This window comes from Taurulus bubalis (assembly GCF_910589615.1).
Source record: "Taurulus bubalis genome assembly, chromosome: 7".
Classification (NCBI taxonomy): domain Eukaryota; kingdom Metazoa; phylum Chordata; class Actinopteri; order Perciformes; family Cottidae; genus Taurulus; species Taurulus bubalis.
Genome location: NC_136595.1, coordinates 23,869,621 through 23,883,789, shown reverse-complemented (window position 1 = coordinate 23,883,789; position 14,169 = coordinate 23,869,621). Strand labels below are relative to the sequence as shown.

The 14,169-nt window shown below is 41.2% G+C and overlaps 1 protein-coding gene across 2 annotated transcripts; it reads left to right on the top strand.

Moving 5' to 3' along the window:
- Positions 1-1,038: 1,038 nt before the first annotated feature.
- On the top strand, positions 1,039-14,169 carry bsg (basigin; the record flags this gene model as incomplete). Of its 2 annotated transcripts, XM_079220676.1 has the most annotated exons (9): positions 1,114-1,177; positions 6,323-6,673; positions 8,508-8,676; positions 9,567-9,655; positions 10,086-10,222; positions 10,346-10,622; positions 12,916-12,940; positions 13,062-13,135; positions 13,280-14,169. In XM_079220676.1, the coding sequence occupies 8 exons, from the start codon at positions 1,114-1,116 to the stop codon at positions 13,120-13,122; spliced, it is 1,173 nt and encodes a 390-aa protein (XP_079076802.1). In that variant the 3' UTR covers positions 13,123-13,135; positions 13,280-14,169. The 2 variants fall into 2 exon arrangements, with proteins under 2 accessions (XP_079076803.1, XP_079076802.1); XM_079220677.1 differs by lacking the exon at positions 6,323-6,673 and having other exon boundaries at positions 1,039-1,177.

Sequence of the window (14,169 nt, the reverse complement as noted above, 5' to 3'; positions counted from 1 at the left end):
CCTTTTAATCTGAGGGGATATGAACAGAACATTGGTCTCTCCATGAAAAGTGGATACACTTGATTTATAGTTATGAGTTTGACTTTACAATGTGAAATAGATTAATATTCTTCAATTGTGAACGTTTGTGCCTTTTAACTATGTACCTTGAGATATTGTCAGCTGTTTTAATATTTAGTTACTACAGACTCAAAGTGTGGATCTACAAGTTTAAAACTGAATGGTTGGGTGGTCTTTCGTTTCAGGGTTGCGACCTGAATTTAAAATGGATTTAGATTTTGTGAACCTACGCAAAATAACCTCTGACAAAGTGAAAACATTAAAATATATTTTCAATAGGTTGGCAGCACTTTAAGAAGCAGTGGCACACCACATCTGGATTTGAGGATTTTATATTTTTCTTTTCATTTTTAACTTGTGGTTAAACACAAGTATAACATTTACATACCATTTTTCTTCCATTTGATGAAACCAATACACTACAATCTTGACCTTTAGCGCTGACATTTAGCCTCAATTCAGTCTTTGAATATTGCAGACATTTCCTTTCAGTCTTTGCTCTCGCACACTGACAACTGGGTAACTTTAATTTTAACACTTGTTTTAGTTGGCTGATGTGCATTTTTAGCCTGTGAATGTGCGATATGAAATGTTTTTCTTTCTAAAAGAAAAGAGCTACTTAACAGTGACATTATTATGTTATGACTTCATTACATAGAAATCAAAAATATAACTTCCATAAAACACTTCTTTGTGGGTATGGCAAAAAAGAAATCACCTCCAATCACTGCTTGTTTTCCATTTAAAAATATAAAATTGAGCCTGTGTTTTGCCACATTGCATACGAATATGATCAGTGTTTTTTTTATTATTTTAAAACGTTACATTTTCGAGACGTCTGCGACTCATTTGACGTGGCCACGCCCCTAAGCAACGCGTCACGCGTACGTGCTGTCCAGGGCGTGTGCGTGCTGCTGTGCTGTGCAACCAGAGGACGACCGACACGATCCTCCTTCTTCTCAGCGGCAAAGAGGAAGAAGAAGATTCATCCCCGTCGTAGCTAGCGTTGCGTTTACTCGACGATTTAGTTAGCGATAAAAACAAGTATCCACCATGAAGTTTCTGTGGGCTGTCAGTGCCCTGCTGTTGGGCTGTTGGCGAGCCAACGCTTCCACAGGTAAGAATTGTGTCAGCCATGTTGGTTTGAAGATGTAATGGCTAGCTCGACTTTGCCCTGAACACGAACATTTAAGGCTAAAATGCTCGTGCCGATACTTGCTCTGTTAACGTCCTGGCAGTTGTGTTTGTCCGACATCTTTGTTTGTATCAGCCGTTATTCCAACGTTAAGTAGGACACCGTCACACAAGCGGCATTTCGTTGCTGTCGCTGGCGAAACGTTTGGCTAATTTGCACTCGCAGAATCCTTTCGGACGATAAAACGGACGTTTCGTGCCTACACTTAAAAAAAAAAAGCGTATTGTTTTTATCTTTTGTATTTTCCTCGTGTTAATGGTCACATGAGGTCCAATGTTAATTTAAAATATGGTGGACGGTCCACGGACCTCGTAATTAGTTGCGTAACGCTCCAAAGGGAATGCCAGCCGTTGGTAATTTAACGTGTCGTTAACTGGCGTTTTTCACCGTTACACCCTTCAGGGGGAAATAAACCTACATCCTTTTGGTAAGCGTCTCCTCCTCACGGTGTTGTAGGAACCGGAGCACGAGCCTGTGACGTGAGAATTGACAGCCTCCCACACTACCACCACAGTTGGTGGCTTGTTCTGGTTAGAGAGGGGGGGTCACAATTTATCTTTTGACTCGGTGAGCCGGTAGGCCGGATCCACGTGATGAGTATTGGTTTGTCAACCTGGTCCTCCATTGATTAACGTTATGGGCGAGAGGCTGCTTGTTATTCACACACACAGCTCTCTTTAGGTGGTTACAGTGATCACAACCTGTTATTTGGTGGCTGTGTCACGTGACGTGTGTCAGCAGTGAGACTGCAGTTATTATGGAAAATATCGAGACACGTCAACAGCCAGGCTCCCTAGGAATTAGGTGGGAGCAATATTCATAGGGCTGCATAATTGTTTTTTAGTTTTTGCTCTGTTAGCAATACAGTACAATGGAAGTCAATGCATGAAACAATATTTATACCAAGGGGACTGATTCGGTTGTAATTGTACTAAAATTTTAACGTCTTGTGTGTTTTCATGATATCGCCTTTTACTTTACTACATTTTAACCCACTAAAAATATAATAATGTTGAAATTGCTTTGAGCTTCCTTTGCCAAGTTGAGTTTTAGCATTAAAGGAGTTACTCACACTCATCTAAGTACACTTAAAAATGTCCAAACTGAGTAATTTCCCTCCTGTTTTGTGATCTCAAGGCTTTAAGATAGATGAGCGAGTACATGCACTGATATGTTGGAATACCATGTACTTTGCAAAGATTTTGTACCAGTAACCAGATTTTTCATGCCATGTGTCAAACGCATAAAATGAGCCTTCAGGGCACTGAATGTTTCCTGCTTTAGTAACGACAGCTCTGAGTAGATCAGGAGTACAATTAGCTTTCCCCCCGAGTTTCAGCTTCTTCTCAAGCTTAACTTTGACTTAAAGTGGGTCACAAGGCAGATAGGTATGGGTATGTTATGTGAAAAGGGCACACATCTATTCGAGTACTGGGCTTTTAGTCGAAATAATTTGGTAAATGGTGTTTAATATAGACTCATTTTTGTTATTGACCAGCTTTTTTAATTCCCAGCTGCTAAACCTGCTCTCAACCCAAGTGAACCTTTCATGTTAAAAGCCTACAGCTGCACTGCATGTGACAAGTTATTGTTTTTTTGGGTGTGGGCGTTGACATCCTTGTAATGGTGACAAATCTGTGTTCCACCGCAGCTGAATTACTACATGAGACAAGTGGGCTGCTTGGTTAGTGCACTCTAAATGGCTCTTAGAGAGAGAGAGAGAGAAAATGTCAATACGTTTTAACTTGGGTATTAAAAGTGGCCTGAGGATTACATGTTTTAGTCTTTGCCTTTAGCCTTTTGTCTTTTCAAAAGGCTCAGTAAAGTTCTTCTTGAGTTGTTCATTTTCAACCAGCTGGTTGAATGAAAACATAAACTCTATGAAGATAAAGCATGTATCCCCATAGCGTGGGCATTTTTATTGCATAACAAATCTCATTCTACCTCTGTATCACCTTACATATATATATATGTTTTCTTCCTGTTTGTTTAAAACTATTTGTATTCTTCGTTCAGGGATCTTGCATGTTTGTTGAGCATATGTAAATATATAATCAACTAGGGAACTTTTTCACACGTAACTGGTTCTCATGTTAAAGAGCAGAGGGCGAAAGGCAGTAAATGTCAGGATTCATGTGGTTTACATCTATTTACAGTTAGGACTAGGGCCTTGACTATATTTAATTTTGAACTTTCATTCAACATATGCCACGAAGGTGACCTTTGATAGTAGTGGTGGAAGTCACTAAGCTAGAAAGGTGAAGCATGTAGTGGCTGAGGCTCTTGATGACAAATTCACACGTCTGCCTGTTTGGTTTGGTCTTTTATTGATATCTGCTGACAGTTTTGATTGGACGTGTTTTGAAACTTGAACTTCTCCAACACAAAGTTCAATGCATCTTAATCAAGGGAATGTAGGAAAAGGGTGTGCGTGTAAAAAACCTAATATGCAAGTTTCTGGTTAGATGTCGTGGATTAACTAATTTTTCATGTGTGCTGTTTTCATGTTGGTGTTAGGTACCCTGTGCCCAGCCCTATTTCTTTCTCTGCTTGTTGTTATTTTAGGATTTTTCTGAGGGGAGGGGAACAAGCTAGCTGTGCCTTAGCCTGTAGCGTGAGAATGTTGTTTTTCTCTGGATCCACCAATTGTATTCCCCCCTCCCCTTGACCACCACTGAGTGGCCAAACAAGTCCCCCCCGACTGCTATGAATGTGGAGAGCTGTGATACTGGGAAGGAAACTAATATGTAAAATAAGTAATCCATCAGAAAGTGATTCTATATGACTTAAACATAACAGTCAGTGATTTGTGAGCATTATTGTGTAGCCTGTAAATAAGTCTCCCATACGGTAATTCTAAGGTAAATGCATCAATGGAAAATGCTGAAAGTTTGCCTTTCAGTGGGGATTGGCCATTCTGAATCCCACTTGCATTGATGTCATGTGCATTGCCTGCAAAAAATCATCGGCAGAATGTCCTGAAGGCTGTGTGTTAGCCTAGGCTAACGCCCTAATTACAGCTGCGTGACATGAAGCTAGGGCTGCAACTAACGATTATTTTAATAATCGATTAATCGGTTGATTATTTTTTTTGACGAATCGGATAAAAAAAGCAAAAAAAACATTAATTTCCAACCCTTTGTTCAAAAACAGAAGTGACAGTGTAAAACATGTTCAGAAAGCACAAACAGGTTTCTCCTTGAACATCCCCGAGCTGTTAACTAAACAAATTAGATTAAAATGGACTAACACTAAAAACATACACATTTATGCTTTACATCTGCCTTTTTACTGTAATTGATCTCCTTGGAGCAGAGGCTGCTTTAGCATGTCCTGCTTTATCAATATATATGAAACAGTGGGACAGTGGGAAGCTGTACTGCTCCTCTCACGTCTGTTTTGACTGAAACCTCCAGGCCCAGCTCCACCTCATCTCAGCTCTGCATCAAGCTGCGCTGCATATAGAGTCCTCTTCCTTAAACTATTTCATTCTGGGCCTCTTACGACCACGAAATGACGTTGTTGGCTAAGCCCAACTACGTGATTTGATTCAGTCTACTTTGAGTAAAAAAAACAACCTGCAGCCAGATCCGCCAGTGTGCCGATTTAACGTTAACGAGTGACAGCGTGAACTGAACCAGACCGGGGGGTTACGGCATGTTTCACCATGTTGCGTTTTTTTACAAGCAAGACTGAACTGTAACGGAACATAACGTAACTTTAACGACAATACACAACCCAAACACGTTAGCTAACGTGATAGCAAGCTGACTAGCTTCCATTAACAACAAGTTTGAGGGAAATGAAGCCGCTGTAGACATCTTAACGATGGTTGGCCAAGACTCGACACGTCACATCCAAGATGTTCTATTTTTGCTAAGATCACAACTTAAGCGTTTCTCAGTCTCACTCCAATCTCAGTCACGCTGGCGGCCAGTTGCTCTGCTCCGCTCTCTTTTTTTTCTCCGCGACTTTATGTCTGCCGTAATAATTGCGCGACACAACGAATCAATAATGAAATTCGTTGCCAACACTTTTGCTAATCGATTTTTATCGATTCGTTGTTGCAGCCTTACACGAGGCACAGCGGAGAAAAGACACCAGCCCAAAATGCGTGCATGTCCTAAGCCTTTCCTGGATTTTTAACTTGATTTCATTGTGAAATGTTTTTCATTTCAACTTCATCTGCTTTTCTTTTCATGTCCGTCTTCATTCATTGTTTTGATTTCATGGGAATGCTATTGGATGCTTTAAATGTTTTGTTGTTGTCGTCTTTTTTTTGTCGTTGCTGCTATAACTTTCTTTTAGGGTTGTTCTGATCAAGCATTTTTGCCCCCAGTCCCAACCTTTATTATTAAGTAATTGCTTTTGAAGCCGTTAAACAAAAGAAACACCCATTTAAAGGAACTTCATTTGGTAAATTAAATGTACATAAAAGTCCACCAATAACCTATTCAGCTTATCACAGAGATGGTCACCCAAACCTAATGGGAGTCTACTGCCATTGATGTAAATGAATTGGCAAAAAGTTAGAAACGCCTTCAAGTGTAATTTTTACCTTTTTTAAAATTATATTTAACCACTTTGATGAAACACAAATTACAGCCTCAAATGATCATACCATTGAGACAACACCTTTGTAAAACAGTTTAAACTAAAATAATAATGTACGTAAAAAAAAATATAATTTAAGTGGATGGCTTGATGTTGTTTATATGTTGTTCATATAATCTGAATCAGCTCGGTTCGTCCCAAATTTCTTTTTATGCAAATTTCTTTTTTTCCATCTCGATGGGTTAGAGTACCAGGAATGATCAAACATTTCCCAAAGTAATTGGATGAAAATGCTTCTCTGCTTGTGCATACTGTGTGCATACTTTCATATTTTCATTTCATTTGTGTTTTATTAACTTTGTTTCTTTTTCTTTCTTTTTTTCCCCGTTTGCTTGCCTTTCTTCCATCGCGGCCTTGCTTATCATCAATCCATGAAATCCCCTGGCTTGCTTTAATTTAAACTCACCACGTTAAATATATCTATTTGCTGGGCTTACTGTAACCGGCGCTCAGCGGGCTTCATCAAGTGTCCCCTGTCTCGGATGAAGCTGATCAGTGACAGCGCAGAGCTGCATTGTGAAGTGATAGGGAACCCCATCCCCGAGGTGCAGTGGTGGTTTGTAGAGGGCGAAGAGCCCAACGAGACCTTCACCCAGCTCTTTGACGGGGCGCGGGATGGCCGTGTGCAAATAAATACCATATACGTAGCGCACTCCACAAGCACCATTCGCCTCACGGGCCTCAGCCTCAACGACTCTGGCACGTACGAGTGCCGCGCTTCCAATGACCCTGACCGCAATGAACTGAAGAAGACGCCAAAAATCAAGTGGATCCGCTCGCAGGCAAACATTATTGTGATCGAAAGTGAGTGGCAGAGGAAGCATGAGGAGACTGCGGTCAAAGTAGCTTGGCTGTTATCTCCTCATTAGCCAAGTCCTGGACATTCAGCTCCTGTTACTCCCATGCTTCCCAGTCCAACACCCTCTCCATCCTGCCTCACCCAGTATATTCGCTCTCCCTCTCCCCTCTTCAAAAGCTCCAAGATTGTCCCGTAGTAGAATCCGAACCTGTTCATAAAGCGTGGCCGGGCCACTCCCTCATCCTGTATTACCGGTCACAGAACGTGTCTTCAATCTGATGCCTTTTTTGTTTTTTTCAAGGCTTAGGTTTTTATGATAGGCTTTATTGCATATAATACTGGGCATAAGGTTTGAAATTTGCAAAATCCTCCAGAAGAAAAAATCTTCTTTGATTCGACAAAGGGAAAATAAATAAATGATAGGATATGGCCGCCAGAAGTTGTCACGGATAACAGATTAAAGCTTTCCATTATGATCTTGATGGAATGGGGTATTGGATTTCATATCCAATACCCCATTCCATCAAGATAAAAATATGAATATTTATTTAAGAAAAACGAAAAGGGGTGTCAGATTTTTTTGGATTAGTACAGCGTCTTCGTACATATTCTTTCCTAGCATTTTCATTCATTAATACTAACATTGACATTGCCCCTTGTTGTTGCTTGTAGACCATTCCTGTGGTTTATAACCTACTGAACTGTAGGCACAGAAGATGGAAACTAATTATTAAAAATACATTCTCAGCCATGGGGGATCTTTCTGCCTTGTGGTCCAGTATTATTTTTTCACTTTTTAAAGAATTGGTAAGTTTCTTCACCCAGTTGAAGCAAAAATACCCACTTGTGTTATTATGAGATTGGCAGTGATACTACCAATACTATTTAATTCTCCTCTTGTTGCTTCTTCTGCATGTTTTTAAAAGGTCTTTCCCCCATGACCTTGTTGTAGACCGTATCTACTAGATTATCTCTCCCTCCTCCTCCCCCCTACTGTTGGTGTGATAGATCTCCCCATGTTGGGGAGCTCTATCCACCTTTCTTAGAGTTCTGTACATTTGTTCAGAATGTGTACTTGTGTCATGCTGTTTTCTTTGTTCAAGTCCTGAGAACGGATTTGTTTCCTTCTCAAACTTGGCAAGTGGGAGGATAATGCAAAGGACTTAGTAGCTAATTCTGCTTTGATTTCCACTTGACCATTTAACACTCAACAGTTGTCTCAACAAAATCCCAATCTATATTTGTAAATGTAGATTTACAGTCTATATTTACACCCTGGCTGAGAAACAATTACGGTGCTGTGGTCTCAGGGTTGAATTGTTGCACCCTGCCCACCTTGTCCTTCTTTGCACTGAGGGCATCCATCGTGTCATTCATTTCTGTAAAGACAACTCTTGAGTTAATAGCAAAAAGTTAAACTTAAAAAATGATTAAAATAATGCAGTGATAGTGATGCATTTCATGGCAATACCTTCAGGTCGGTTATGAAGTATAAGGGAATTAAGACGACCATTCTGCCCTACAAAGTTTGCTGTAATTACAAGCAATATTGCAGATGTAGTTGTTCTGCCTTTTTGTGTCAGTTTTGCAGTAACTGCAAATCTTAATTGATTTTCATGGAAAAGACACACTTCTAAGGCATATTTTTTTATACATAGTAAAACCGACAATACACGTTGAACCACAGTTTTAACCAAACACGTAGTTACTGGGCTTTGCCTTTGTAGGGCAGAACTGATGTTTTAATCTGTGAAAATGTTCTTTAATGCCCAATATGATAGAAGATTATATTTAGAAAAGGATGATAAATAATTAATATTTCCCTCTGTTTCTCTGAAGCCCTAACAATCGTTGCTGAACCTAACGAGGTCAGCAACCAGACCTCTGCAGTCCTCAGCTGCAACCTGACGGAGTCCACCCTCCTTATCAAGGGCTCCCACTGGGTGCACAATGGCAAGCTCATTGAAAACTCCAAGTCCACGAATGCCGCCGCAAACACAATCCTCCAGTAAGTAGCCACATCCAAGTGCCAGACGGGCAGATCTGCCCTCCAATTACGATGTCACAATTAATTCACTCATCTTCTGATGGTTTGCCTTGAATCATGTTTGTTTTTGTATGCCGTTTCCCCGCTAGCTCGTAAAGCAGAATAATTCCCTGTGTATGTTCAAGACAACAGTGCAGTTAGCTCTACTAAGTGAATACCCAATCAAGAAACTGGCACGCCTAGCTGTCATAAATACTTTGAAGATGTCCTCTGGATGTTTAGAAGACATTTAGCCATTTCTCAGCCTTCAAGCGTGCTATGCTGGACTTGCATGTCTTGCCTGTTTTTTCGATTCTTATGCTGTCCCTTTCTGGCTCTGTTACTACAGTCAGTATCCATCTCCCTCGCACTTTGCATCTTGCTCGTCGGTCATCCCTCCCCCTCTCGCCACATTCTCGCTGGCTGCCTCCCATTAGCAGCGAGGCTCGGGGCGCCATTCAGGCGTTCACTGCTCTTGATTAGCAGAGAGATGGGCTGTGCATTCGTGCAGCTTTGCCGGTAGTCTTGGCAGCCGGGATAAGCGCCCGTAGCAGTGTGCTCACTTGCCCTGACCTTAATTCCCCATTAGGGCGAGCGGGCAGAATTCTACGGGACGGCAGCATCAAACAAAAGTGGGATTGTGATTACCAGGGGAAATTTTTAATATTTGTTGCATGGACAAAGCAGCTTTTTTTTTTTTACCCCCGCCAGCCCTTGAACATAAACAGGGTTCTGTTGTGATTTTTCTACTTGTCTAAGTGGGAAAACTAATCGCTGTCATTAAAGTGGCTTCAGCAGAATTGCTCACAAGTCGCCTCCTGCTGTATTTAAAGTCTTTGTTCTTAAATCCATCTTTCTTTTTCTTTCCTCAGTTTGGACAAGATCACCCACAATTCTGGGGGAATGTATGAGTGTGTGTTCCTCACCGATCCAGAGATGAAGAAGACAATTGAAGTCAAAAGTATGTAATGTTATTAATATCACATATCGAAGTTGATTGGTCATGTTTACATTGGGGTTTTAACTTGATGGCAAAGTTATGTTTTTATAGTTACAGATTAGGTAATGCTTTTCTATAAAATATAGTATATTCTTAAGTTGCAATGTCAAATGCGGCCAATTTCCTGGAAGCGTCATGTGCTGTCCTGTGTTTCCATTAATGATGAGCACTGCTAATATTTAAGACCATACATTAACCGTAAAGAAAAATGATTATTTGCTAAATTTAGCTGAAAACTGGGTGTTATCTGCACACGCAGCAGATAAGGGAATACTCATGAATACATTATTATTTAGAGGTGCCTTTTGCGGCAGGATAAATGATTACAGTGAGTTAATTTATTTATATAAACTTTCACATTCTAATTTGAATGTTTCTCCTCTCGCTGTAGCTCCTCCCCATGTTGCTGCCTCCAAGCACTCTGAGCACGGCAATGAGAAGGACAAAGGGGTGCTGGTCTGTGTGAGCCATGGCTATCCACTGCCCACCGACTGGACCTGGTTTAAAGAGGAAGATGGCGCCCAAAGGGTACGCGTCTCTCAGGCTTGTAATTCTGGACATCTTAAAATGATATATTTATGTTTTTGATCCACAGTTCTAAACCAGGTGACATTGCCCATTGACACTAACTCCCTCACTAACAACCCACAGCCCATCATCAACGGCACTAGCGACAAATATGAGATCAAGAGCACCCCTAACAAGACCACTCTGACCATTGTTGACCTGAGCATCGAAGAGGACGTCGGCGACTACATCTGCTCCGGAACCAACGAACTCGGCACAGCCAGCGACAGGATCCACCTGCGTGTCCGCAGCCGGTTGGCTGCTCTCTGGCCCTTCCTCGGCATCGTGGCCGAGGTCATCATCCTGGTGACCATCATCTTCATCTATGAGAAGAGGAGAAAGCCCGATGAGATCACCGACGGTACGTACGCCACGATACCTCCCCCACTACATGCAGTATACAGGAGTGGGCAATTCATTTTCCCAAGGGGCCACATGAGAAATTGGGACCGTTGTGGAGGGCTGAACTTAATTCTGCTCTATTAATTTTTATTACTTCATGGGGAAAAAAACAGTACATTATGTGAGTTTGAGCTGTTACTGGTAAGAATATGTTACAACAAAGCTATGAAAATGTCCAAAATGTCATTTTATTTTTTTCCTATACTTTGAATCTTCACAAAAATACATAAGATCTATGTTAAAGACCAGCAATTGATTAACTTTATACAAAAGCAATACGTGCTTTTGATGATTTCCAGTTCAAATTTTCTTACTCAGTGAGAATAATCCAGTCTGTCTTGGGCTTGAACAAGTGCATTGAAGTCTGGTTGAATGTCTGAGCTGGATATGCGAAGGACAGACGGGTGGTCATCAGTGAGCGAGGATCTGGATCTGGTTTTGTTGAACTTCATCACTGAGAATGTTTTCTCCTTTTTTATCTAACCATTTGTCAGTACCTCCGTGGCCCACTAGATGGGGCTCTGAGGCCATGTGGTTGAGAATAGCTGTTAAAAGTGAGATTATCCAGGGGAACGATCTGAGTATAAGGGTACGCGCTCTGTGTAAGAACGGGGAGCCACAATAGAATAAGCCCGGTTTGGGAATAAAGAAGAAGAAAACAAACATTCTGTCGGTCGACAAAATCAATCTCCCATTCACTGTTCATGGTGCAGAAAAATGATGCATTAGATTTGAAATGCCAACAGGACCAGCAGTGCTACAGGAAACGTTTGCTATTTAGGCAACATTTTCACATTACAGATAGCCCTTTACACCGTATCTTTTAATATGATGAAAGCTTGACTAGATCATGTGACATTGACGTCACACAAGCCGCTAGGTGGCGAATGTGTCACCCTGTTGGAGTTGTTGGGACTACAAAAACACTTGCTGTTGTGCAGTGGTGTTGGAGTGAAGCTTCTCTCTTCCCTCATAAACAATCTTTGTTAGTGAAGACACCGTCCTGCGGTCAGCACTCCAAGCGGCCATCAAGTTACAAACTTCGCCTTTCTGGCTTTGAGAGAGAGAGAGTGGCTCATGCTCACACATATTGATGGAACTTTCCTCGGTCATGTAAATAACTTAATTTAGGTGGGATGTATAGGCTATGGTTGCATGCATTCAATATGAACCCTTATTGTTTTTGTTATTTATATATAGATCAGGAGTTAGCTTCCCACTTTTGTATAAACAATCTGTGACAGCAACTTTTTTGTTTTTTATTATTTACATTTTTACTTCTCTGTTCGCTGCTGATTTTGCATTTTGGTAAGTGGACAACGCTGCATGTCGGACTGAAGTGGTTGAGCTGAGGTGACCGCGTGGAAAAAGCTATGGGAGTCTGAATGAACGGCTTTCATAGTCGCCACTTCTGAGAGGAATGCGCTCAAAGATTTGGTCACTCTTTCACTGGCCCTGCAACCGGAGCAAGCTTTAAAAGTTTCCCCGCCACTTTATATCGGTCCCTGTTTTTAAGCCACGTGTTTGAGCCAATGAAAGAGTCGAATGAGACCCGTAAGCTAGTGGGATGGTTTGACATGAACTTGAACAGGTTGAAAAGTGAGACGTTTTGGCATTCTGTCTGCATGCCCTCTGCATCTTGTACTTCTATGCATGATATCTGATAGGTCATAAGGTCAGCACATCATTTGCATTTGTCTCGTTCACCATTTGGCCACAGAGGGAGAGCCTCACTCTGTCAACAAGTGCTCTTTGCTCTGGTGTGAACACGGCCTCTATACCTGCCAGGTGTACATTGGTCTGCCAGTTCAGTTCAGAGGCCTTTTGGTTTTTGATCTTGAATACAGCGACTGCAGTGTCTCTTTGCTGTCCTTTTTGCTTGTGTTGCATGAGCCTCTGTGAAGCTAAGGGACTCTGGACTATGTGCGGAAATGTTCAAACGTTATCACAGTTCTCCTAAAGAAACGTACAGCAGTCTGCCAGGGGCAATGTGTCTTTCACAGACTAGGATTGTGTGTAAGTAAATCTCAGGATTTAGTGGTTTCATTCATCGTCAGAAGAGGAGGGCATGCTTCAGCTCATGTTCTGTTCAGTTAACCTCATTGGAGTCGTGTTGCAGAGGATGTCGTGTTCTAACATTTGCTGCCGTCGTCTGTCGGGGAGGGGGAGGGGCACGTTTTGCCCACACGAGTACCGGACTCTTAACTGACTTGTGTTTTTTGTTTTGCTCTTCCTCCATTGATCGTTGACAGATGACGACTCAGGAGCTGCTCCTCTGTAAGTACAGTCAGCAGCTCAGTATCCTCGTGGTCACCTAAAGATTTTGTCTTTTTTCTTTTATAATTATTGTTTGCACAGAACTCATGCTTCTTTGTGGGTTTTTTTTTTTTTTTTTCAGGAAGAGCAATTCTACTGAAAATGACAAAGACAATAATGTGAGGCAAAGGAATTCCAATTAAAAAGATGAAAGAGGTGAGTGAAGCTATGACGTTCTCCTTGAAATGTAACTGCCTGTGTTATCTACACAGTTTATAGGGGATAAACCGAATATAGGTTTTTGAAACGGCTATAATTCATCATTCATGTAATCTTTTTGTATTTGTTTTATTATTCTAGATGGGACATCCAGGTGGCAGTCCAGGATTCAGCTGCGTGGCACATCCTACTGTGCACCCTGCCATTTTAAAAGTACCCTTTTGTGCTTAGGTCGGATTTCTTCTTGTTTCGTTTTTCTTCTATATTCTTCTCCATATTGTGCAGCCACAGAACATAGTGTGAAGTAATTTCAGCTTGAGGCCCCCGGGGCAAATATTGCATGAGTTAAAATGCCGTTATAGGAAAGTGTGTGTGTGTGTGTTTGTTGTAAAATCATAAGCGGTTCATGTGAGGGAATGCCTCTCTGTGGTTATTTTCTGTTGATGCCGATGCTTCCCACTCTGACCTCACAGCTGTCCCGTCTTTGCTTTTATGTTCTCTGATCGAAGAATGGCTACTTTGTGATGTAGTGAGTTGTGTTCAGAGGATCTGAAACTGTTTCCATCATCATACTTCACTGCCATTCTCATAACACCATTGCAAATACCCCCTTTCCATAGTTTTATACTTTGCCTAAACACGAGTGTAATGCAGAAATGATGACGATTTAATGACTGCAAAGTTTTGCCGTGAGAAATGACTTACTACTTTTTTTCCCGATCACATTTTAAATCAAAGTTTTAGTCGCCAAGGTTTTTTGTTTTGTTGCCAATGTCACATCCAGAATAAAAATATATTGTTATGGACCAAGTGCAAGAGCTGTCTGTTACTTCTGTGAAATGCAACTTAAATACTACGCACTGTTCCATTTTACCTGATTAGTGTTGTGATTGGATGTTACCATTGCAGAGTTACACAGATAAAAAAAAAGATCTAGCCAGAATTGTGTACATTGTTGTACTATGGAACACCTTCATGAAACACCATCTGTTGTACAACCTGCACAAACTGAATAAAGGTATTTGATTTGA